The 26,984-nt window shown below is 45.4% G+C and overlaps 1 protein-coding gene across 1 annotated transcript in view; it reads left to right on the forward strand.

Moving 5' to 3' along the window:
- The first annotated feature begins 1,219 nt into the window (after nucleotides 1-1,219).
- LOC124716724 (protein transport protein SEC31-like) overlaps nucleotides 1,220-26,984 on the forward strand; it is a 132,186-nt gene continuing 106,421 nt past the window's right edge. Inside the window, exons 1-2 of the mRNA XM_047243267.1 lie at nucleotides 1,220-1,262; nucleotides 14,110-14,403. Of these exons, the coding sequence (XP_047099223.1) occupies nucleotides 1,220-1,262; nucleotides 14,110-14,403 (337 nt within the window). The remainder of the gene's footprint in view (nucleotides 1,263-14,109; nucleotides 14,404-26,984) is intronic.

A 26,984-nucleotide genomic window follows, 5' to 3' on the forward strand; every position in this document is an offset into this window, starting at 1 on the left:
AAGTTTGGATGATACTGGCGGAAGTGAAACTGCGAGGACAGGTCGCGAGTCGTGCTTGCGTAGCTCACATGACAGAGCACTTGGCCGCACCACCTGAAGTTCACGAGTTCGAGTCTCGGTTCGCCACATAGTTTTAATTTTCCAGGAAGTTTCATAAGACCAGCTGTGCGTTTGAACTGATGACTTTCTAGCAGACAGAAAACAGTGAGTCGTTCTCAATGGGGAAACATCTTTAGACGTAGAAGTAAACGTGACTTTACCCCAAAGGAGTTATCACATCAATACTACTCCGAAACCAGAAGTATTTCGCAATCACTAGTATAAGCTCCTAGGAGTTTCAGAGGGGACTTAGCAGATAAAGTTTCCATAAGGAACGCATGTGCGTAAATGTACCGTTTGGATGTAAAATACAGAGGTGTACTGAAAAGGCCGGCCAGGGTGGCCGAGCGGTTCTAGGCGCTACAGTTTGGAACCGCGCGACCGCTACGGTCGCAGGTTCGAATCCTGCCTCGGGCATGGATGTGTGTGATGTCCTTAGGTTAGTTAGGTTTAAGCAGTTCTAAGTTCTATGGGACTGATGACCTCAGAAGTTAAGTCCCATAGCGCTCAGAGCCATTTGAACCATTTTTGAACAATAATGACATTTTAAATATAATTTAGTTTCATGGCCGATACACAACTGAATCCATTCGTTCTTACTCCTCAAAAAGATTAATTTTGCGCCTCAGGAGGTAGTCACCCCCAGGTTGGAAAGCACCGCAGTAAACGATCGTAAAAGTTACACATCCACGTCACGTATTTGCGCCCTGTCTCGCGACAGGGTCGTCGCGCCATGATGTTGGTTCGGGCTTTAGTGACCCTGGACCACGGTCTCGCTGCCCCTATGACAGAGTCCTCCCCCCCCCGCCCCCCACTTGCCGGCAGCTTCCGCCCACATGGGCGCCACTCTCACCGTGCCGGCGTCCTGGCACGGTCGCCAACTTGCGCCGTGATGTAGGGCGCGCAACTACCTTAATTGCAGTAATCAATAACCGCCTACATACTGCCGCGGCTGCTCGCCGAGTTGTACCGGCAGAGCCCCCAGAATGGCCAAACAGCCACCAGTTCGCTACCGCCCAACGTGTGCACTGCATCAAAATTCAAAGACCCTGCCAAGATGTGTCTTCTGTTTCTTACTGCAACCAGTACTGGACGTCACCACATTAAGCTGGTGTGAGGAATGGCCACACAAGAAATAGTTGGTAATGTTCTTCGAAGAATTGGTAAGAGATGTCAATACTGTCTCGGAAAGAGGTTTAGAATGGACAGTAACAGAAATGAAAGAAGGGTACTGCGACATAGTCGAATTATACTAAGTAATGCTGTGAGGAACTGAGGCCCAAAATTTAGTAAATGAATTTTACTATTTGGGCAGCAAATTGCCTATGGACAAAGTAGAGATGATGTAAAATGGAAACTGGTAATTTGAAAGAGAAGCTATTCTGAAAGTGATAAATATGTTTACAACAAATATGAATTTGTGTTTTAGGATGTCTTTTCTGGAAGTATTTGCCTTGAGTGACAAAAGAGTCGTTACAGGCCTCGGATGGAGACGACCTGCTCTACATCCAGTAAGCCAGACGTTGACACAAATTTGGGTCTGACTTTCCTACTTCATAACTCATTTTTTCTTTCTTCCACGTGTCTGTATTCCAGTTGCTATTCAGTATAGTACCAGTAAACTTCCTACCACCGTCTCTTTAAGAAAACTAACTTCCATGTTTGAAACAGCTTCAGACGTCTATTATTCCAAGTAAGTAAATGTGCTAAATATCTCAAGTTATGGATGTAAGCGGAAAAAAGGTTTAGGAAAGGTCTCAAAGTTCGTTGCTAGTCGGCAAGTGCTTTCGTTGTGAAACACTGGATGAATATAGTCCGGCGTCATTGACGTTCCGTTTTTAAAAAAAAAAAACAGCTAGTTTCTCACGCACCTTAATGTTTATGACGCCATATCTACTGTACTACGACTCGTACAGCGATATAATTTTGCAGCTACATTCAGTGCTATATGTGGTCACTGTGTGCAAAACGTGTTTCGAATAAAATCAGAGTAAGAAGCAAGAAATTGAAACTTAATGTTTGATGCTGAAGTTTTACTACTTGAATATCAAAAATGTAGTAGTACCGATATCCGTAACTACAAAGAGTACTCTACGGAATTCGCCGCTTACTTGCATTTATCGCGAATGTCCCGTCTTGCACCTAGTCCCAAGCGGTTGGAAAAAAGCGCAGGTGAATCTTACTCGTATATACGGACAAATATCGTTAACATCGGTTTTTATGGAGAATTCTAGAGCATAGTCTGAATTCGAATACATGTCTCGTCAGGAGTGCCCCAGGGAAGTTGTGAGCGGGTAGATGCTATTCTGTCATTCTGCGCAACGGATTAATCTGAGATGTACCCTTTACCCTGTGGCTCCTGCAAGATGCGATTTCCACCCCCACACTACTACAGAAGTCAGACAGACGCTCCTAACGTTCTAAAGAGAAATGCCTGAAAAACTTTCATCAATAAATATCTTCTGGAGTCGTCCGCTGTAAGGAAATGACACAAAAATTCACAAAATTTCTTATGTAGCTAGTGGGATACTTGGGTACTGGAGTAATGCTAGTTAGTGTAAGAAAAACATGAAACTAACCAAAATTATTATTTATTTTGCAAAAATTCTGAGAAATCACAATGGCACTTTTAGTTATGAACTGAACAAGTTATTTCTGGGTTCTTTTCGGAATGTGAAGTTACCTCTCAAGGACAGGATTCGCTAATGAAATTTCTATACAAAGTTTAAAATGGTTGTTGACTTGGCAGAATGGCTGAGAGCCGTGTCTACTCAACCTGAATAATTATCGGTTAGAATGTTGCTAGGTACTGTCAAGGCTGTTGCGTGTGATGTGCAGTGAAGTGTACTGTTGTGGAGGAGATATGGGTCTCGCAAGAGCTGTAGCGCACAATGTCGTAAGCTGCGATGACTGCTGTCTGCACTGCTCGCTGCTGACAAATAAGATAACTCTCTTTCTGTCTGGATTGACCTTCGCCAATCAGACTCTCGCTACCCCTTGATGAAGTCAAGGACTCCTATTCGCCCCTAGTCTAACTATTGGCGTGGTACACCGGTCAGATAACCAGTCCACCGTGATGCCACTCAAAAATTCGCTCGCAGGTGTTTAACTATAACTCTGCCCATTCACACCGCACAACAAGTGTGGTGGCCAACACAGTCAACAACGCTTATTTGCAAGGACTCAATATAGAGTCGCACTCTGATTCGCTCTCGACATAGGTGCTTTCCCAGTGGAGTACTGAGGAGAGACTTGTTCCTCGCTCTTTGACTACACGTACGAGCGTGCATGCTCTCATTACATGTTCTCGCTCCAAGAGCCACAATGGAATGGCCCCTCTCTACGCCAGACATGAAGGGGTATATCGTTCAGTCTCTTCAGTACTTCTTCACCTCAAGGCATCAGGAATATCATCTGCCAATCAGCATTGCTTTTCTAAAATGGGAGACTGATGTTTCATTTAAGGTGACCAATCCGGAAATCTGTAGCATCGGCGTTTGGCGTTTGGTCTCTCCCTGTGAAAACCTCTGAAACTGCGTGCTATATTTGTAAAGAATGCATAGGCTGGGCGCTCCCACACAATTTGGCGGAATTTGCTTTTAAGCTGAACATGGGGTCGTTCTTCCTTTCACTCTGGCAAACGCTGTCCACTTTACGGGCAGCCACCATTCGACATAGATAGGTTGACTTGACCCGTCCTCTGAAGGGACCAGCTTCCCAGCGTGCGGTCTGGCTCTCCCTAACTAAACGCTCCTGTGACCGTCGTGTCTGGAATGTGTGTGTGTATGCCAGCCTCGAGTATTTCAATCTCGGTGTGCATTTGCGATTTACTAATTATTTGCATATCGTTTACATGAATTCATACAACATTGACTTTATCTTATCGAGTTTGGGTTCGAATGAAGCGTCTTGATGTGTGGAATCTGATTGTGAGGGCGGAATATGTAAGCAATGAAGGTCAGGAGACCACGACGTCTTACAAAGTGTTACAGGTCCGCTCTTGTTCTCTATGTACGAGGGTATGCTGAAAAGTAATGCCTCGGAATGTTTTATGTGAAAAAGGCAGGGGGCGGAGGACAGCAATCTGCGGCTGTTTGCTGATGATGCTGTGGTGTACGTGAAGGTGTCGAAGATGAGTGACGATAGGAAGATACAAGATGAGTTAGACAAATTTTCTTGTTGGTGTAATAAATGGCAGCTGGCTCTAAATGCATAAAAAATATTAGTTAACCCGGATGAGTAGGATAAACAAACCCGTAATGTTCGGATACAGCAGTATTAGTGTCCTGCTTGACACAGTCGTTTGAACATCTGAGTGTAATATTGCAAAGCGATAAGAAACTGACCGAGCGTGTGAGGATTATCGTAGAGAGGGCGGTTTATTGTGGGAAATTTAGGAAAGTGTGATTCATCAGAAAAGATGACCTCATTTAGAACACTAGTTCGGTCCATCGCTGGGTACTGTTCGGGTGTTTGGGATCCGCACCAGGTCGGATTAGAGGGAGACACTGAAGCGATTCAGATGCGGGCTGCTGGATTTGTCACTGGTAGGTTCTAACAAAGCGCGAGTCTTCTTCTTCTTCTTCTCTTCTTCTTTATCGTCGCCTTGTCCCACGTCACGTAGGGTCGGCGTTGCTCTTCTGGATCCTTCTCCTCCATAGTACTCTATCCATTGCCTCTTGCTTCTTCCATCCTTTCTCCCTTAGTTCCCCGGATATCTTAGCCTTCCACCTCATCTTCGGTCTTCCTCTCCTTCTCGCTCCTTCAATCTTTATATCTTCAACTATGTTTCCGATATAGTCTTCCCCTTTTCTCTGTAAGTGTCCGTACCACCGTAGTCTGCTCTCTTGTATCTTTTTCCCCATACGTCCCACTTTCACAGCTCCTCTAACAAATTCATTTCTAATCCTGTCCTTCCTTGTTACCCCACACATCCACGTCAGCATCCTCATTTCCGCCACTTCCATCTTCCTTTCCTGGGCTACTGTGATTGGCCACGTCTCTGCCCCGTGTATCACAGCAGGCCTTACCACCGACTTGTACACTTTCCCTTTCAACCCAATGCTCACCTTCTTGTCACACAACACTCCACTCATTATCCTCCAGTTGTTCCAACCGCAATTTATTCGGTGTTGTATCTCGCTTTCCAGTCCTCCGTCCCTCTGTATGTACGACCCCAGGTATTTAAATTTGCAGACCGATTTCAGTTCATCATCCTGGAACTTGCAAGACCTCATCTGCACATCCTTCAGTGCTAAAGCGCCAGTATTAACTCAAATTCTTCGGGAACTCAAATGGAAATCACTGTAGGGAAGGCGACGTTCTTTTCGAGGAGCACTATTGAGAAAATTTTAAGAACCGGTATTTGAAGCTGACTGCACAACTATCCTACTGCCGCCAACAGACATTTCGCGTAAGGAACAGGAAGATAAGATGTAATAAATTAAGCCCATACGGAACCATATAGGCAGTCGTATTTTCCTCGCCCTGCCTGCGAGAGGAACAGGAAAGGAAACGACTAGTAGTGGTACAGGGTACCCTCCGCCACGCACCGTGCGATGGTTTGCGAGGTATGTAGTATGTAAGTGTAGAGATAATGGAAGAGGAGATGGACAGCTGGGGAAGAAGCAGATTGATGGAGGGGGAGGAGGAGCAGAAAGACTGAGATGGGAGGAGATGGTTAGATAGTGGGAGGTGGTGGAGGTGGATAGAGAAAAGGAGAGGTGGAGGTGGTGGACAGGGACAGGGGTGATGGATAGAGAAAGGAGGAGGAGAAGTAGATAAAGAGGCGATGGGTAGAGACAGGAGGGAGGAGGAGCTGGTGGATAGAGAGAGGAGGAGATGAACGGAGGGGCAAGTGGAGGTGGCCAGAGAGAGGAGGGAGGACGAGATGGACTGACGCAAAATTGAAATAAACAAATACCTGAGCATCGCTGGTTTTCTCGGCTAGTAAACAATACACGAAGTAGCCTTGTCTATGAAACTTCCTGGCAGATTAAAACTGTGTGCTTGGGTAGCTCAGTTTGTAGAGCACTTGCTCGCGAAAGGCAAAGGTCCCGAGTTCGAGTCTCGGTCCGGCACACAATTTTAATCTGCCAGGAAGTTTCATATCAGCGCACACTCCGCTCCAGAGTGAAAATCTCATTCTGTAGCCTTGTCTATGTCTATAAATCATTCACCCTCTTGTAGTTGCCGTTCTTTCTAATACCTGGTTATTGCCGCTGATATACACTGGTGTCCAAAATTAAAGTAACAAACCGCTATTTCCCTTTCGTGTGTCTAACTGACGACATAATCATAAAAACTGTGAACAGATGTGTGTCCGATCGTGCTCTCCATGGAAGATGGCATTTTCGGCAACCGCGCCAACGGTGCGTGAGAGCATCTGCCAAACGGAGTGGTGTTTGCTGGGTAGTCCGACTTCCACGTTCGCTGTGTCCACAGCCACAGAGGGTGCAGCGTGGCATATTGAAGACACCTACCAGGCTCTCTGCGGCGGAGGGCCATAGGAGAAATGGAAGCAGGAGAGTCGAAAACTCATGTGGAACGGTGGCTTAATGTGAAGAGTTCTCTTGTTTCTCGGACATGGCTTTGGCTCTGAGCACTATGGGACTTAACAGCTGAGGTCGTCAGTCCCCTAGAACTACTTAAACCTAACTAACCTAAGGACATCACACACATCCATGCCCGAGGCAGGATTCGAACCTGCGACCGTAGCGGTCACGCGGTTCCAGACTGTAGCGTCTAGAACCGCTCGACCACACAGGCCGGCTTTTTCTCGGACATGGCTACAGTTTATACAGACCGAAACTGCATACGGAAGACCAGGTCAGGGTCGATTGTGTGTGACATCAGAAAGGGAGGACTGTTGTTTGGCTGTAAGAGCACGACGGTACCGCCTTAGTACTGCACGGCAACTGGCATCTGACCTCGCAGCATCCACTGGACGTGTTGTGTCGAGGCAAACGGTATGGAGAAGGCTTCGACAGAGTGGCCTTTATTGTCGGAGACGTGCGGTATGTGTGCCTCTGACGCGACTTCACAGAAGGGAAAGTCTAGAGTGGAGGCGTTAACGTGCCACCTGGACAGTAGAACAGTGGGCAAATGTTCTTTTCACAGATGAGTCCAGATTTCCTCTGGAGAGCGATTCTCGACGTATTTGCATCAGAAGAGAATGAGGAACACGACTTCGAGACCTGAACACTGTGGAAAGAGACCGATATCGATCAGTAATGGCGTGGGCAGGGATTGTGTTTACCGCTCGAACATCTCTTCATGCAATTGTACAGGTGAATCGGAAAGGTTTAACTCATGTCAGGTTTCGTGACAAGGACCTCATGTACTGTTGTTGCGAGTTGCTGTGCCCCCAGACTGCGTATTGATGGGCGATAATGGTCGACCTCATAGAGCATGAGTGGTTGTTGTTTTTTTGGAAACGGAAGATATTGCACGCATGGCGTGGCCTGCTTGCTCTCTCGATTTGCATCCTATAGAGCCTGTTCGTGATGCACTAGGGAGACGGATTACATCACGTCAACATCCACAAAGTCTCCAAGACTTGCAAATAGCCCCGCAGGAGGTATGGGAATTTTTGCCGTAACATCACATTGATGAGGTTATTCAACATCCTCTGTTGTTGTGAGGCCTGTATTGCTGCCAGAGGTGGTCACACCCCGTAGTGAGCACATTAACCAGTTGTCGGAATGTACGTGCAAATCTGTAAAGCTGAAAAAAAAAAAAAACGAAGAACATTTTCGTCTACTGTAGTGTGAACCGTGAATTCACTTTTAAAAATTTTTTTCCTAAAGAATTTACTTTATTTACGAGCCATTCATCAAGAAAATTAACACATTTAATCAGACTAGGTGAGCGTGGACGTAGTTGCCAGGAAGCAACTGATGGAAAATGAAATTACTTTTTTTGTGTTAGCAGAAGAGCCAACACCGTGTTACGAGTGGAGGCCGAAATGCACACGTTTTAGCTCAAGCAGGCTAGCGTGAGGAGGGAAGAACTATACAGACGTGAGGTCTGAAACATGACAAGGAATGAGAATTCAGAAAGCGTACATAATTAGTTTGATACTTAACTTTAATCCATTAATGATGAACGTCGCTCTTGACGGTACATGAGTCACAATATTATCTGTTCAGAACACATTCTTGAAGATATTACTTATTTTAACTGAATATCTATGGCGCCTTGCTAGGTCGTAAGCAAATGACGTAGCTGAAGGCTATGCTAAACTGCCGTCTCTGCTAATGAGAGCGTATGTAGACAGTGAACTATCGCTAGCAAAGTCGGCTGTACAACTGGGACGAGTGCTAGGAAGTCTCTCTAGACCTGCCGTGTGACGGCGCTCGGTCTGCAATCACTGATAGTGGCGACACGCGGGTCCGACGTATACTAACGGACCGCGGCCGATTTAAAAGCTACCACCTAGCAAGTGTCGTATCCGGCGGTGACACCACACTTTTAACAAATGTGAATCTTATTCCTAAAAGCGTTTTCAAAAACAGATTTAAATTATAAGCAGAAAAGCACCCTCTAAATATCAAGTTATAATTTTATTTAGAGGCAGAAAGAACAATATTAACAGTAGGAGCCTTTGGGCTGAGAGGCTTGCCTGCTCCCTTTCAACACGGCCGTAGTCATGACCGCTCACAACAACCTCTGAAAGAGTACACTGGTGCAAATCTGCAACACACCAAATTACTTTAAAGTAAAAATTTTTTAACAACTCACACAAACACATTAACTATGCACCCCGTAAGAGGGATGGAAATGATACAACATTCAAATTATTTGCCACCGAAAATGCAATTTTTAAGGGGCTCTTACGGTGGACGGGTGGCAACCTTATAACCTAAAATGACTATTTAAATAAAACCCATAAAATGCAGATTTACATAAAATGTACAACATGCTCTACATTACACATACAGGGTGTTACAAAAAGGTACGGCCAAACTTTCAGGAAACATTCCTCACACACAAATAAAGAAAAGATGTTACGTGGACATGTGTCCGGAAACGCTTAATTTCCATGTTAGAGCTCATTTTAGTTTCGTCAGTATGTACTGTACTTCCTCGATTCACCGCCAGATGGCCCAATTGAAGGAAGGTAATGTTGACTTCAGTGCTTGTGTTGACATGCGACTCATTGCTCTACAGTACTTGCATCAAGCACATCAGTACGTAGCATCAACAGGTTAGTGTTCATCACGAACGTAGTTTTGCAGCCAGTGCAATGTTTACAAATGCGGAGTTGGCAGATGCCCATTTGATGTATGGATTAGCACGGGGCAATAGCCGTGGCGCGGTACGTTTGTATCGAGACAGATTTCCAGAACGAATGTGTCCCGACAGGAAGAAGTTCGAAGCAATTGATCGGCGTCTTAGTGAGCACGAAATATTCCAGCCTGGGGAAGACCTAGAACGACGAGGACACCTGCAATGGACGAGGCAATTCTTCGTGCAGTTGACGATAGCCGTAATGTCAGCGTCAGAGAAGTTGCTGCTGTACAAGGTAACGTTGACCACGTCACTGTATGGAGAGTGCTACGGGAGAACCAGTTGTTTCCGTACCATGTACAGCGTGTGCAGGCACTGTCAGCAGCTGATTGGTCTCCACGGGTACACTTCTGCGAATGGTTCATCCAACAATGTGTCAATCCTCATTTCAGTGCAAATGTTCTCTTTACGGATGAGGGTTCATTCCAACGTGATCAAATTGTAAATTTTCACAATCAACATGTGTGGGCTGACGAGAATCCGCACGCAATTGTGCAATCACGTCATCAACACAGATTTTCTGTGAACGTTTGGGCAGGCATTGTTGGTGATATCTTGATTGGGCCCCATGTTCTTCCACCTACGCTCAATGGAGCACGTTATCATGATTTCATACGGGATACTCTACCTGTGCTGCTAGAACATGTGCCTTTACAAGTACGACACAACATGCGGTTCGTGCACGATGGAGCTCCTGCACATTTCAGTCGAAGTGTTCGTACGCTTCTCAACAACAGATTCGGTGACCGATGGATTGGTAGAGGCGGACCAATTCCATGGCCTCCACGCTCTCCTGACCTCAACCCTGTTTCATTTATGGGGGAATTTGAAAGCTCTTGTCTACGCAACGCCGGTACCAAATGTAGAGACTCTTCGTGGTCGTATTGTGGACGGCTGTGATACAATACGTCATTCTCCAGGGCTGCATCAGCGCATCAGGGATTCCGTGCGACGGAGGGTGGATGCATGTATCCTCGCTAACTGAGGACATTTTGAACATTTCCTGTAACAAAATGAAGCCACGCTGGTACGTTCTGTTGCTGTGTGTTTCCATTCCATGATTGATGTGATTTGAAGAGAAGTAATAAAATGAGCTCTAACATGGAAAGTAAGCCTCTCCGGACACATGTCCACATAACATATTTTCTTTCTTTGTGCGTGAGGAATGTGCCTGAAAGTTTGGTCGTACCTTTTTGTAACAGCTTGTATACCACCTCGCAAGATGATAGGCTACATAAAAACATATTTCAAGAATTCGTCCTTTAAGCAATGAATTCGTTAACACCGAATCCGACAGAGGCAACTATTAACGTACGGCAGACCGACATATTAGCCCTCCGACCGACAACCCGACCGATTTCCAACCGTCAGATCCAACTGCACGAACAACAGAGAATATCGGGCGATGTCGAGTAAACCAAGATACCTATTCTCTCTAACTCAGCCTGACCAAGATCAAGGCATCAAACACCACCCCAGACTAGTTTAAAGGAATACAGAAAACACAAGTCACAACTGTCCAATCACTACGGAAGAAGGCTGCGGGTTCTAGACAACAACACACACCACTTGTCATCACACGCGTGAACGGCTGAGGAAACAACAATCCACAAATAACGAACAAGTCGCAACAGTCGAGATTTTAAAAGAAGTCACTAATTACTCAACTTGAGCATCCTGCTTCGGAGGAAAGCGAAGAGTCGCTCTCGTAGCTAGCGCCTCCAAATGCAACAGCGCGTGCCCGCCGCGAAAAGCCCCGGCCTGGCTTCGCGCTTGGGGAGACTACGTCGCTGCTCAATTCCAACGAACCAACAAGGTCCAACCACATCGCGACTCGGAAAATGGTGTTCATCCTGAGGATGCAAGACGTCGTCGACTAAGACGACCGCCAGAGGAAACGACCAACGGCAGCCCGCTTTCGCCGACAGCGGTCCCAGCGACTACTAACACCATACGGACCCGATTGTGCCGCGCGGGATTAGCCGAGCGGTCTCGGGCGCTGGAGTCATGGAATGTGCGGCTGATTCCGGAGGAGGTTCGAGTCCTCCCTCGGGCATGGGTGTGAGTGTTTGTCATCAGGGTAATTTAGGTCAAGTAGTGTGTAAGCTTAGGGACTGATGACCTTAGCAGTTAAGATTTCACACACATTTGAATTTTTTGGACCCGACTGTTGCTGGCTGCCAACGCTTTCCGACTGATCCTGGTGTCAGTGGTCAGCAGACCACATGTCGCCATCCGACGACCAGCCGACCGATCGAGCAACGGCCTTCCGTCTGCGTCGACCACGGTCCCGGCGCGTACTTGCACCGTGCGGACCCGCCTGCTGCTGACTGCCAACTCGTCCAACCGCGGAGTAACGACGAACCCGACTCAGTCCACAACCGAACTGCGACTGAAACTTACAGCCGACCGACTAACATGCGAGTGTCTGCCTTCTGACCGACTCTGTCGCCTGACTGCACCGACTCCCAGACTGACAGCCTCGCACTGACCCGGCTGACCAACTGAGCAGACTCGCCGAGACTTCCAGACTGACAGACTGACCCACTGCGGAGCTCATAGAGTCCGTTAAATGCACGTCAACAGCCAGCTTTTCCCATTTCCCACCAGAGGGAGACGCAAAAGCTGCTATTGCCACAGTGGAAATAGAATTTTAGAACATGTTTTTTGCTCGCTGATCATGTCGTTTCTGGAAACCCAGAATCTACTCTGTAGGAATCAACATGGATTCCGGAAACACCGATCGTGTGACACCCAAATCGCTTTATGTGTTCATGAGACCCAGAAAATATTAGATACAGGCTCCCAGGTAGATGCTATTTTCCTTGACTTCCGGAAGGCGTTCGATACAGTTCCGCACTGTCGCCTGATAAACAAAGTAAGAGCCTACGAAATATCAGACTAGCTGTGTGGCTGGATTGAAGAGTTTTTAGCAAACAGGACACAGCATGTTGTTCTCAATGGAGAGACGTCTACAGACGTTAAAGTAACCTCTGGCGTGCCACAGGGGAGTGTTATGGGACCATTGCTTTTCACAATATGTATATAAATAATCTAGTAGATAGTGTCGGAAGTTCCATGCGACTTTTCGCGGATGATGCTGTGGTATACAGAGAAGTTGCAGCATTAAAAGCGAAATGCAGGAAGATCTGCAGCGGATAGACACTTGGTGCAGGGAGTGGCAACTGACCCTTAACGTAGACAAATGTAATGTATTGCGAGTACATAGAAAGAAGGATCCTTTATTGTATGATTATATGATAGCGGAACAAACACTGGTAGCAGTTACTTCTGTAAAATATCTGGGAGTATCCGTGCGGAACGATTTGAAGTGGAATCATCATATAAAATTAATTGTCGGTAAAGCTGGTGCCAGGTTGAGATTCATTGGGAGAGTCCTTAGAAAATGTAGTCCATCAACATTGCTCATCAGTGTGGGATCCAAACCAGGTCGGGTTGAAAGAGGAGAAGATCCAAAGAAGAGCGGCGCGTTTCGTCACAGAGTTATTTGTTAAGCGCGATAGCGTTACGCAGATGTTTAGCAAACTGAAGTGGCAGACTGCAAGAGAGGCGCTCTGCATCGCGGTGTAGCTTGCTGTCCGGGTTTCGAGAGGGTGCGTTTCTGGATGAGGTATCGAATATATTGCTTCCCCCCTACTCATACCTCCCGAGGAGATCACGAATGTAAAATTAGAGAGATTCGAGCGCGCACGGAGGCTTTCCGGCAGTCGTTCTTCCCGCGAACCATACGCGACTGGAACAGAAAAGGGAGGTAATGACATTGGCACGTAAAGTGCCCTCCGCCACACACCGTTGGGTGGCTTGCGGAGTATGAATGTAGATGTAGATGTAGATGAGCGGCGCCACCGCCAGAAATGGAGGGCGACTGCTTTACACTACACGCTGCGGCGCGCTCTTCAAAACAGCAAATTTTACTACGGCTTATTATGCATGTTGCAGTTGTTTACGTTCTGTATTCTTTACATTGTTTCTAATTTGCTACCAGCTATTTATTCTGTTTAGTGAAAAAATAAACGCAACCTTGTAAAATTTCCTTTTGTTGCTTTTTTTTAATTTTGGGCAGCAGTGTGTTTGCCTCCCACTACACGCATCTGGTGCATGTGGTGCAACAGAAGAATGCTGAAGATTAGATGGGTAGATCATATAACTAATGAGGAGGTATTGAATAGGATTGGGAAGAAGAGAAGTTTGTGGCACAACTTGACTAGAAGAAGGGATCGGTTGGTAGGACATGGTCTGAGGCATCAAGGGATCAACAATTTAGTATTGGAGGGCAGCGTGGAGGGTAAAAATCGTAGAGGGAGACCAAGATTCAGAAGGATGTAGGTTGCAGTAGGTACTGGGAGATCAAGAAGCTTGCACAGGATAGAGTAGCATAGAGAGCTGCATCAAACCAGACTCAGGACTGAAGACCACAACAACAACACACGCATCTGTCGCGTGGACCAGGTCACAGCGCACAGTGGCCCGACGCGACTGCAGCTTCCAGAGCCAGCCTCCAGCGCCGAAGCTCCAGCTGCAGCTCCAGCGCTCTGGAGACGGAGTCTTTCCCCCTCGGAAGCGTGGGGGCGTCGGCGCTCCACCCCCGCGGCGTCTCGGTTAGCACGGGAGGCAGGGTAGAGGCCGCCCCTCGCAGTTCATTCCAAACGCCGCCGCGCCCGGAGAACACCTTGGCTGCCGCGCCGGTGTAATTTCCAGACAAAGGGGCGAACAATGGCCAAGACATCGCGCCGCCCGGCTGCCGGCTGGGGGCGGACAGCGTGGGCGGCGGCGCGGGGGCGGCAGGCAGTGTGGGGCGAGGGGGAGGAGGTTATTATTATTTTGGGCCTGTTGACGGCGGCCGCTCTAATATGTCGCCGGCGCTGTCAGAGACACAGGAGGCGGCGCGCAGCTGCCCGCGTCACAGAACTGCTGCCAGCCGACCAACCACTCCCCCTCCACCCGCACCCCACCTGCCCGTCGCCTTCTCTCCCTCTGCGTGCTCGCTCTCAGGTTTGTCTTAACCGACACAACTTCGACTAAAGTGCGCGTCATTTATGACGGCGGCCGAGTTTAGGTTCATTCTGCGCATCTGACGTCACAAAACACTGTCAGCCAATGAACAGAGAACGACGTTGCCAGAGCTCGGCTGCAGTACAGAGCACGGACGAGTGTCTTCAGTTTTAGAAACGTTCACTCATAATTAAAGTTACTGAACGAAATCAATGTCTTGATAGCAGAATTTCTTGTATAGAAAGTTTGGAAAAAACACTCTTTATACCAATTGCTTAATATTCTATTAATTAAACTAAACAAGCAATAAGCCTCCTAATTCAGGCGACAGCAAGAAAAGGTGTTTGTAACATCCTCACTAACCGCGTTTTCGCAATAAAGAACAGCGGTAATTGTTTATTTCCTATTGTACTTCGAAGAAACGTGAGTGATTCATAGTCATACCAACAGTGTTTATCGATACTTTGCGCCTCAGTGTAAAGTCCTCCAGGAACTATTTTGAATAATGGGCTGTGTTAGCGTAATGGTTAAGGTGTTTGGCTGCTAAGCGAAAGGTTTCGAGTTCAAACCTTGTTCTGTGCTTAGTATTTTCTTTATTTAAAAACAATATCGAAGTGTCTTACCTAATGAATTTTTTTCGGTTGAATTTAATATTTTGAAATTTCTAGTGGCAACTGAAATCAACCATACGGAAAGTATCCGCTATGGACTTTTACCTCTGCAAACGCATCAAAATTTCGTGCAGTGGTTTACTACATTTAATGCTGCACAATAACTGCGTTGAACATCTAAACAAAATCAAGTCATTTATGGGGGGAAGGTATCAGTCAAGAAGATGTGTAAAATTCAAATTTTTGGGCCAAATAGTTTTAGTGAAATCGAATGATAAGTGTGTCAAAGCAGTCGGAACACCAGTGTCTGCACAGGCGAGCAGTGCAGTGATGACAAATTCGCGCACAGCGCGGAATGCGGGGAGCACGTCTCTGTAGCAGTGAAAGGGTTAATGCGGCCGTGGTGGCTTTACTTCTTAAACTGCGCGCTCCCCCCTAAACGTAAGTTACTTGGCGCGTGCAACTGGCAACGCAGCGATCTCCCACGTCTGGGCGGGAATGCGCGAACCACCAAGATAAAAGAATTGAACTATAGACCTATATCTGTACTCCGCTACCCAGTTTACGGCATCTTACGTATGGCGGAAGGAACTTATGTTTAATGGTGCGTTTACACATGAGCTTCTTGCGACCAGTCACCGTGCGGCCGTGCTTGCCACTAGAGGTACACCAGTAGGCGCACGCCTCTTCCTCAGCTTGTGCGCATGGGTGATTCCACCCACACCTACATTCTTTGCCAACGTCTCTGCGCTACTCTGACAAAACCAAGGTGTGCGCACATCGGCTATTCCACAATTTTTTTCAGAAGATATTACGGATACTACTGTATGAAAAGTTTCGATTCTTCTTTTATTTGTAACCTTATACACAAGGCTTTTGTTCAGGTGAATGCAGGGTTATAGGGGTAATGCAGGAGTAGGTTTAATAACGAATAAAAAAAATAGGAGTGCGGGTAAGCTACTACCAACAGCATAGTGAACGCATTGATGTGGCCAAGACAGACACGAAGCCCATGCCTACGACAATAGTACAAGTTTATGTGCCAACTATCTCTGCAGATGACGAAGAAATTGATGAAATGTATGATGAGATAAAAGAAATTATTTAGGTAGTGAAGGGAGACGAAAATTTAACGGTCATGGGTGACTGGAATTCAAGAGTAGGAAAAGGGAGAGAAGGAAACATAGTAGGTGAACATGGATTGGAGGAGAGATATGAAAGAGGAAGCGGTCTGGTAGAATTTTGGGCAGAGCATAACTTAATCACAGCTAACACTTGGTTCAAGAATCATAAAAGAAGGTTATATACGTGGAAGAATCATGGAGATACTAGAAGGTATCAGATAGATTTTATATTGGTAAAACAGAGATTTAGGAACCAGGTTTTAAATTGTAAGACATTTCCAGGGGCAGATGTGGACTTTGACCACAATCTATTGGTTATGAACTGTAAATTAAAACTGAAGAAACTGCAAAAAGGTGGGAGTTTAAGGAGATGGGACCTGGATAAACTGAAAGAACCAGAGGTTGTACAGAGTTTCAGGGAGAGCATAAGGGAACAATTGACAGGAATGGGGGAAAGAAATACAGTAGAAGGCAGCAGAGGATCAAGTAGGTAAAAAGACGAGGGCTAGTAGAAATCCTTGGGTAACAGAAGAAACACTGAATTTAATTGATGAATGGAGAAAATATAAAAACGCAGTAAATGAAGCAGGCAAAAGGGAATACAAACGTCTAAAAAATGAGATCGACAGTAAGTGCAAAATGGCTAAGCAGGGATGACTAGAGGACAAATGTAAGGATGTAGAGGCTTACCTCACTAGGGGTAGGATAGATACTGCCTATAGCAAAATTAAAGAGACCTTTGGAGAAAAGAGAACCACTTGCATGACTATCAAGAGCTCAGATGGAAACCCAGTTCTAAGCAAAGAAGGAAAGCAGAAAGGTGGAAGGAGTATATAGAGGGTCTATACAAGGGCGATGTACTTGAGGACAATATTATGGAAATGGAAGAGGATGTATATGAAGATGAAATGGAAGATACGATACTGCGTGAATAGTTTGACAGAGCACTGAAAGGACTGAGTCGAAACAAGGCCCCGGGAGTAGACAACATTCCATTAGAACTACTGACGGCCTTGGCAGAGCCACCAGTCCTGACAAAACTCTACATCTGGTGAGCAAGATGTATGAGACAGGCGAAATACCCTCAGACTTCAAGAACAATATAATAATTCCAAACCCAAAGAAAGCAGGTGTTGACAGATGTGAAAATTACCGAACTATCAGTTTTATAAGTCACAGCTGCGAAATGCTAACGTGAATTCTTTACAGACGAATGGAAAAACTGGTAGAAGCCGACCTTGGGGAAGATCAGTTTGGATTCCGCAGAAATGTTGGAACACGTGAGGCAATACTGACCCTACGACTTATCTTAGAAAATAGATTAAGGAAAGGCAAACCTACATTTCTAGCAATTGTAGACTTAGAGAAAGCTTTTGGCAATGTTGACTGGAATACTCTCTTTCAAATTCTAAAGGTGGAAGGGGTAAAATACAGGGAGCGAAAGGCTATTTACAATTTTTACAGAAACCAGATGGCAGTTATAAGAGTCGAGGGGCATGAAAGAGAAGCAGCGATTGGGAAGGGAGTGAGACAGGGTTGTAGCCTCTCCCCGATGTTATTCAATCTGTATGTTGAGCAAGCAGTAAAGGAAACAAAAGAAAAATTCGGAGTAGGTATTAAAGTCCATGGAGAAGAAATAAAAACTTTCAGGTTCGCCGATGATATTGTAATTCTGTCAGAGTCAGCAAAGGACTTGGAGTTGAACGGAATGGACAGTGTGTTGAAAGGAGGAGATAAGATGAACATCAACAAAAGCAAAACAAGGATAATGGAATGTAGTCGAATTAAGTCGTGTGATGCTGAGGGAATTAGATTAGGAAATGGGACACTTAAAGTAGTAAATGAGTTTTGCTATTTGTGGAGCAAAAGAACTGATGATGTTCGAAGCAGAGAGGATATAAAACGTGGACTGGCAATGGCAAGGAAAGCGTTTCTGAAGAAGAGAAATTTGTTAACATGGAGTGTAGCCATGTACGGAAGTGAAACATGGATGATAAATAGTTTGGACAAGAAGAGAATAGAAGCTTTCGAAATGTGGTGCTACAGAAGAATGCTGAAGATTAGATGGGTAGATCACATAACGAATGAGGAGGTACTGAATAGGATTGGGGAGATGAGAAGTTTGTGGCACAGCTTGACAAGAAGGTGGGACCGGTTGGTAGGACATGTTCTGAGGCATCATGGGATCACAAATTTACCATTGGAGGGCAGCGTGGAGGGTAAAAATCGTAGAGGGAGACCAAGAGATGAATACATTAAGCAGATTCAGAAGGATGCAGGTTGCAGTAAGTACTGGGAGATGAAGGAGCTTGCACAGGATAGAGTAGCATGGAGAGCTGCATCAAAGCAGTCTCAGGAGTGAAGACCACAATAACAACAACAAGCGACTTTGAGAAAGGGCAGCTTATTGTTACGCAGATTCTGTGAACAAAGTGGGGAACCTGGTCGAATGTTCACATGCCACCCTCATGAGCGTCTACGGAAATAGGTATAATTACAGTGAAACTACCACTAGGCGCTAAATGGTTGGACGTATATGACTCTTCACGGAACGTGGAATTCGGAGATTTCTCTGCTCTGAGAAGTAGGATAGATGATGATCTGTGGCATCTCTGCCGAAAGAGCACAACGCTACTGCAGGCAAAAGTGTTTTGGAGCACACCGTTCATCGTACACTGTTTTTCCTTATACGGCAATGCGGGAGGGTGTGCTGCAGTCAAAAGCAATCACCGCACAAGTTAAGACATTTATCTCATTGGAGACGAGACGATCAATTTCTGTTTCGTAGAACGCTGTCGGCAGCTAACGGATCGAGAACCGCAACCACTCTTGGACTTGCTCGTCCGATTCAAACCGACGTACAAGCATGTCTTTGTTCAGATCGCCAAAGATGTGAAAATGAGTCGCTGAAAGATCCGGGCTGTACAAACGACGCTGCAGTGTTTCCCAATCAAATGACTGCAGTGGTAAGTCTTCGTCCGATCGGTAGTGTAAGGGCGGGCGTTGTCTTGCAACGGGATGATACGTCGGACAGAATTCCTGGGCCTTTTCACTTCGTAACACATCGTAGTGTCTGCCAAGTGTCTTCGTAGCAATGTGGATTGATTGTGGTTTTACGCTCGAGGAAGTCGACAAGGAAAGGGCCCCCGCTGTCGAAGAAGGTCATCATGACCTGACCGGAGCTGGCGTGAACAATTTCTGATTCCTTTGGCGATAGAGATGTGGGATGTTCCCACTGTTGACTTTCCCGTTTGCCCTCGGGTGGTCGGAATGCTGTCGGACACCCCGCCCCCCCCCCCCCCAAAAAAAGGCTCTGAGCACTATGGGACTTACCATCTGAAGTCATCAGTCCCCTAGAACTTAGAACTACTTAAACCTAAGTAACCTAAGGACATCACACACATCCATGCCCGAGGCAGTATTCGAACCTGCGACCGTAGCGGTCGTCCAGTTACAGACTTTGGCGCCTAGAACCGCTCGGCCACTGATGCCGGCCCGCCCCGTCCTCCCCCCCCCCCCCCCCCCCCCCCATTAACGCGTTAGTCGATTACTTTTGAATGGAACCATTTCATGGTCCCTTTGTGGCGGATGTTCGGTTTTCATCTGAAAACATGTTCACACAAGTGCTTTTCTACTGTGCAAAGGTGTCTTTAATTTTCCCACAGGTGCTACCTACCTTTCTCCCAGTCATCGGCACTTCTACATCTTTGGACTGGTCCTGCAGCCATCCTATTCCTCCATTTTGCATTTTCTCACACTTTCACTTCCGTATGATGGTAGCATTCCCTTTCCCTTACTTTATTTGACATTTGCTCTAATAAAAATGCAATAACTAGAGCTGCGCTGAACCAAACTGCGGTTCGGTAGCTTGGTGCAGCACATAAATGACGTACTAAATGATAGGGTAACCGGTAACATTGGTAGGGAAAGAAACATAAATCAATTTGTGAGAGTGAAACGTTCAAATGTTCAAATGTGTGTCAGTTCCTAAGGGGCCAAACTGCTGAGGTCATCGGTCCCGAGACTTACACACAACTTAAACTAACTTAACGCCAAGGACAACACACACACCCATGCCCGAGGGAGGACTTGAACCTCCGGCGGGAGGTGCCGCGCAATCCGTGACATGGCGCCTCTAACCATGCTGCTACTCCGCGAGGCAGAGAGCGAAACCGGAAGGCGAATACTTCTCTTTGTTTCTGTTTCTTTGTTTTCCATATGATCAGAAGCGCATATCTTTCAATGATAGTCCACTTACTATTTTGTATTCTTACAAAATATTAATTGCATTTCATGAGTAATAAAAATTACTTGAGCCCATAACTTTCACACTTCTATGCAACCAGAGCAACTACTTTTGTTGCAAGGATATTTTACATGCAGAAATATCAAAATATATACATTACTATTGTTATTTTCTACTCAATTGGACGTTCTTCATCGTGTTAAAACTCAAGAGATTCCCGTTAGTATTGATAACTCCGGAAGTTGTTTTTGAATAACAGACCCATGTTTCATATAGGCTCGACAAAGTACTGGAGTGATGTCTGATGTGTTTTTATTTTGAGTTTTTCTTAAAATTTTACCTTTTTTGAGGAAATTGTGTTTTCTACATCTTTATGATGAATCGCTTTTTTTCTGATACAGCATCTTTTTGTTTCTCGTTTCAAGTCAATAACATTCGAATAAAATATTTTTAAGTAACAGGTAGGTTAGATTAGATTAGATTAATATTGGTTCCACGGATCATGAATATGATATTTCGTAATGATGTGGAAGGAGTCAAATTTTCCAATACATGACATAATTAAGTTAATTTAACAACATAATTAAGTTAATATAACAACTTTTTTATTTTTTTTATTTTTTTATAATTTTTTTGTTTGGTTCTTTTTTCTTTTTTTCTTAATTTATATCTAAAAATTCCTCTAAGGAGTAGAAGGAGTTGTCATTCAGAAGTTCTTTTAATTTCTTCTTAAATACTTGTTGGTTATCTGTTAGACTTTTGATACTGTTTGGTAAGTGACCAAAGACTTTAGTGGCAGTATAATTCACCCCTTTCTATGCCAAAGTTAGATTTAATATTGAATAGTGAAAATCATCCTTTCTCCTAGTATTGTAGTTACGCACAATGCTATTACTTTTCAATTGGGTTTGGTTGTTAATACCAAATTTCATAAGAGAGTATATATATTGAGAAGCTACTATGAATATCCCTAGATCCTTAAATAAATGTCTGTAGGATGATCTTGGGTGGACTCCAGCTATTATTCTGATTACAAGCTTTTGTGCAATAAATACTTTATTCCTCAGTGATGAATTACCCCAAAATACGATGCCACATGCAAGCAATGAGTGAAAATAGGTGTAGTAAGTTAATTTACTAAGATGTTTATCACCAAAATTTGCAATGACCCTTATTGCATAAGTAGCTGAACTCAAACGTTTCAGCAGATCATCAATGTGTCTCTTCCAATTTAATCTCTCATCAATGGTCACACCTAGAAATTTTGAATATTCTATCTTAGCTATATGCTTCTGATTAAGGTCTATATTTATTAATGGCGTCATACCATTTACTGTACGGAACTGTATGTACTGTGTCTTATCAAAATTCAGTGAGAGTCCGTTTACAAGGAACCACTTAGTAATTTTCTGAAAGACATTATTGACAATTTCATCAGTTCATTCTTGTTTGTCAGGTGTGTATCATCAGCAAAGAGAACTAACTTTGCCTCTTCATGAATATAAAATGGTAAGTCATTAACATATATTAAGAACAACAAAGGACCCAAGACCGACCCTTGTGCAACCCCATTCTTGATAGTTCCCCAGTTTGAGGAATGTGCTGATCTTTGCATATTATGAGAACTGCAGGAGAATAACATTGCGGAACAAAAATGTTCCATAGGTTATCCGGCCTTTTATATATTCTAACTCAGTTTCTAGAGCGCTCACTGCTTTAAATTTCTAGGGAACCTAGCACGATACCGATCGCGTATGCTAGCAATCAGAATTCAGTAACGCCAGATAGGTATGCAATACACTTAACATACGAGTAACGCGATTATGATCTAAATAAAGACGCAGGCAAAACTTGTGACAGTCTATAATAACCTACGATGGTTTTGCGACTTTACCAATAACAAAATAATGCGACAGTTACTCTTTTCTTACCAATTTACTCCCACTGGCTCGCATCTGTCCACGCGTAATGCGCGTGTACATTCAGCACGGTCTGTGCCCGGGAGGGCCGTTCTTTTGACACGTGAGACTGAGGTGGGGTGGGGGAACACGGCGTGGCCCTGCGCAGCCCGGGTTGGGGATTCCTTTCGCTGAACGGGGACCAGGAGAACGCGCCGGAAGACGCGAGCCGAGTGGAGAGGGCGAAACAAAACACGCCGGCCGCCATTGTTCTCCCGCAGGGCTGCTCGGGGGACAGCGCTGACCATAGCGGGGGCCCTGCCGCGCGGTGACGTCACCGCACTCGCATTGTGTCTACGTGATGGAGAAAGAACTCTACCCTTGCCTTGTTTTGCGTAATACCAATATGTCAAAGTCTGCTCGAATGGTCCCCGGCAATTGCGCCGGTTACTGCCGTGGAGACTGTACAATACTTCCTAAAAAAACACGATAGGCTACAACCCTTGGTTTCAACGATGAAATACATCAAATAAAATTAGAGCGAACCGACTATAAATGATATCGAAAACATCACTTGACCAATATAGCTCAACTTAAGACGCCCGAAACCAAATGTTGAAAACTAATTAGGCATGAAGCCACATACAGGGAACCCCTGGAGTGCGTAGCTGCAAGTTCAGTCTCCATTAACATTCGTTTCGAAGTGTTGTGTTAACAATTGTGACACGAAAAGAATTTGCTGCTAATGACTGACCGCGTGCATCAGGACAACAGAAAATGAGTGTGCGGGAGGTGTAGAGATCAACCTTCTGTGTAAGGTATATACTACAATGAAATTTTCACTCTACAGCGGAGTGTGCGCTGATATGAAACTTCTTGGCAGATTAAAAGTGTGTGCCGGACCGAGACTCGAACTCGGGACCTTTGCCTTTCGTGGGCAAGCACTCTAGCGTGAGTCGTGCTTGGGTAGCTCACTCGGTAGAGCACTTGCCCGCGAAAGGCAAAGGTCCCGAGTTCGAGTCTCGGTCCGGCACACAGTTTTAATCTGCCAGGAAGTTTTGTATAGTACACTTCCAAATATAGACATCGTCAACATTCAAGAAGTGTTCAAAACAAAAAGCCACAGTGATCACAAGGGTTCGCACCATCAAGATCGAAGGCGATCTCCTTGGAAGCTACAGACCGTCCAGGACGTTCAGCTGGTTATCCACTCTTATAGAATCATGCTGCTGTAGTGGAGTGGTGTGAATAGATGGACTGTGATGGCCAAGAACTGAATGCGAAACTCTCTATCGTGGAGCCTACCATGAAACAGGCTGTCCTTTAAGAAGTTGCTGCAGACAGTGCTATAGCGTGTAGGCACGGGGAAAAAAAAAACTTCCAGAGAGTGAATTTGTGCAGTGGTTCCAAGTGGTATCATCTGCAATGTCATACACTTTTCAGGAGGGACAGTGTGCTCTAAAGGTGTATGATTTTTATATGCAGACCACGAATGAAGCAGAAGAAAATTTTTTTGTCCAGCTATTGGCCAAAAGCAGTGCTCATACCATGGCTGTAGTGCTCTTACGGCCATTTTCCAACTCTTGCTTGTTGTAATGCCCGTGCAAGATCACGCACACCAGGAAGAATCGTAGGCGGCAGAGCACCTCAAACTTCTCGCAGCACAGCAATTGACTTTGCAGCCAATTTACCATCCAGCTTAACAGTTGTCATAATAGTCTAATGCGTTATAGCATTGATGTTAACCTTGATACAACTTTCCTGGTACCTCTAATTTCCAGGGTTCCTTTCATATGCGTTTCGTCTTCAAATTCCGTTTGGTCAGAGCTGAAAACAAGTTCCTTACTCAACGATGGGATAAGTTTGTTCATTTCATCTAAACATTTTGGGGCCGAGTCCGCAGTTTGCTGTTTCGTAGCTGCAGTCGACATGTAGCTACTTAACATAGTGTGTTATTTTAAGAGACTGGTATCACTGATGTGAAAAGCCTTTGATTCTAGGAGCCTTAATTTTTACATACGGACATACAGACCGTTGCCGATTGATGTCATGTGGAGACAGCTTTACTGAGTGATTGCTAATGTGAAGTTTGCTTGTCCTTCTGAGGAAGACGGGTTTAAATCCGTCGAAAACATGGTAAAAGTTATGTGAAAACCAGCATTTATTGCAACTGGTTGGCTGTCTGTTTACCTGCTGTCCTGTAACTGTTGCTGTAGCGCAGTCATGTTCAAAAGTAAAAGAAAGAAAGAATTAGTTCAGTCTAGGATAAACCAGAGCCTTCGTCAACTTCCAGAGAATTTGAACAGTGAATCATCAAAAGGACCGAAAAGAGAAAGAAAGGCAATTTCAAAATGGCGACTACGACATCACAATCTCCCGTTCGCAAGCAGTGACACTGTAAACATCAGTAATGGAATGGTACAAATTCTTAGTAATAAGTATTGAACCTAGCTGGACAACCTCGGGCAAGTGAGGGTTTTGGGAAAAGATAAAGTAAAATTTGACAGAAGAACCACAAAATCACGAAAATACTCAAATACACACATCAGTACAGCCAGAAAAACACGATGCTTGAAAGGCGTAAGGGAAATAATTGCAAATGTGAGAGGAAACTTTATTTTTATTTCAGTTTTCTTGCCCGTTGCATTTCCAATTGCCATAGCATGTACCTCAGTAGCTTTCCTGCGTCCTAAGTGTATGCGACCTTTACGCGAAGAGATAAGAAGGCACACGCAGCGGTGCGAAGTCACGCACACCACTGATTTGTGCACGGGCGCGGGAGTCTCCCATCGACGGGCGCAGGAGTCTCCCATCCCAGAAGGGGACACACACGTCGGGTCGTGAGCCTGACCGCGGTTCTCTCCGTCCGGTGCTTTGTTTTATTGGGTTGGTGCATAAGTTCGTAGCGTTTTTCCACAAGTTTAATAAGCGCTACTCAGAACAGAGACTTAAGTCTTCATTAATATATTCTCCTTCAATATTTACAACAGTCTGCAACCGCTGGGGCAACCTCACGATTCCGCGACTACAGAAATCACGTAATTTTGTGTCAAAGGCCTTACCAAACCGTGTTCGGAGAGCGTTTTCATCCTGTTCAAAATGGCTCCAAGCACTGTGGGACTTAACATCTGAGGTCATCACTCCACTAGACTTAGAACTACTTAAACCTAACTAACCTAAGGACATCACACACATCCATGCCCGAGGCAGGATTCGAACCTGCGACCGCAGCAGCAGCGCGGTTCCGAACTGACGCGCCTAGAACCGCTCGGTCACAGCTGCCGGCTTTTCATCCGGAAAGGAAGTTCCTTAAACGTTGTAAGATACAGGGGGAAAAGGTAAAAAACTGAGGGTGCAAATCCGGTGAATAAGGTGGGTGCGAAATGATTTCCCAGCCCAACCACAGTATAGTGCTTTTGTCAGTCTAGCAGAATGTGGGCGGGCGTTATCGTCGAGTAGCGAAACTTCACGGCGTATAACTGGTCGTTATTCTTGGAGTGCGCCTGCAAGAGGTCTCGGTTGTTGACAACAAATGTAAAAAAAAAAAAAAGTTCAAATGTGTGTGAAATCCTATGGGACTTAATTGCTAAGGTCATCAGTCCCTAAGCTTGCACACTACTTAACCTAAATTATCCTAAAGACAAACACAAACACCCATGCCCGAGGGAGGACTCGAACCTCCGCCGGGACCAGCCGCACAGTCGGTGACTGTAGCGCCTTCAGACCGCTCGGCTAATTCCGCGCGGCCAACAAATGTCAGCAGTGGTGGTTACACCTCGGGGAAGCATTCGTATACTCCACACAGTCGCTGTTCCACCAGGCGCATAGTGTTATCTTTTGTGAACGCGCGCATGTCTCTGTACGGACAGCTGCTGCTTTGTTTGGCCTCAACCAAACATTCCTTATCCCTGTTTCAGCATAAAGACACGATTTCTCTTCACCAGTAACGTTACAGGATAGGAATGATCGATGTTTTCTACGAGCCAATTGAAGATGAGCAAGCAGAGATGCACATATAAGCACCCGCTGATTTTTGTGGTTTCGGCTTAGAGCATGAAGTACCCATACGCCCGATGTTCGAACCTTCCCCATTGCATGCAAATATCGCACGATGGTGAGATGACCACAGTTTATCACGTTTGCCTGTGTTGAAGTGGAGCATTGTGGATTAATGTGGTTAAACCATCTTCATCAAACCTCGAAGGTGTTCTTGAACGTAGAGAGTCAATTGTTCAATTGTGTGTGAAATCTTATGGGACTTAACTGCTAAGGTCATAAGTCCCTAAGCTTACACTCTACTTAATCTAAACCATCCTAAGGACAAACACACACACCCATGCCCGAGGGAGGACTCGAACCTCCGCCGGGACCAGCCGCACAGTCCATGACTGCAGCGCCCAAGACCGCTCGGCTAATCCCGCGCGGCGAACGTAGAGAGTCATTAACGCCAAATCGATCCTTGTTAAAACGAGAAAACCATTTTCCTGCCATGCTCTGTCCAGTGGCATTATCCCCATACACGACGTAAATGTTTCTGGCTGCCTCCGCAGCCGTCACCCCTCTGCTGAACGCAGACTGAGGAATATATCGGAAATCTTCCGATTTCTCCACTGGACACTCCACTTTCTAGCGTCCACAGCTCCGTTCAATACTTCCAAACGAAAAAATGACGATATTTAGGTACTGATAGAAACAGTAAACT

Source organism: Schistocerca piceifrons, chromosome 9 (genome assembly GCF_021461385.2).
Source record: "Schistocerca piceifrons isolate TAMUIC-IGC-003096 chromosome 9, iqSchPice1.1, whole genome shotgun sequence".
NCBI classification, from domain to species: Eukaryota; Metazoa; Arthropoda; class Insecta; order Orthoptera; family Acrididae; genus Schistocerca; species Schistocerca piceifrons.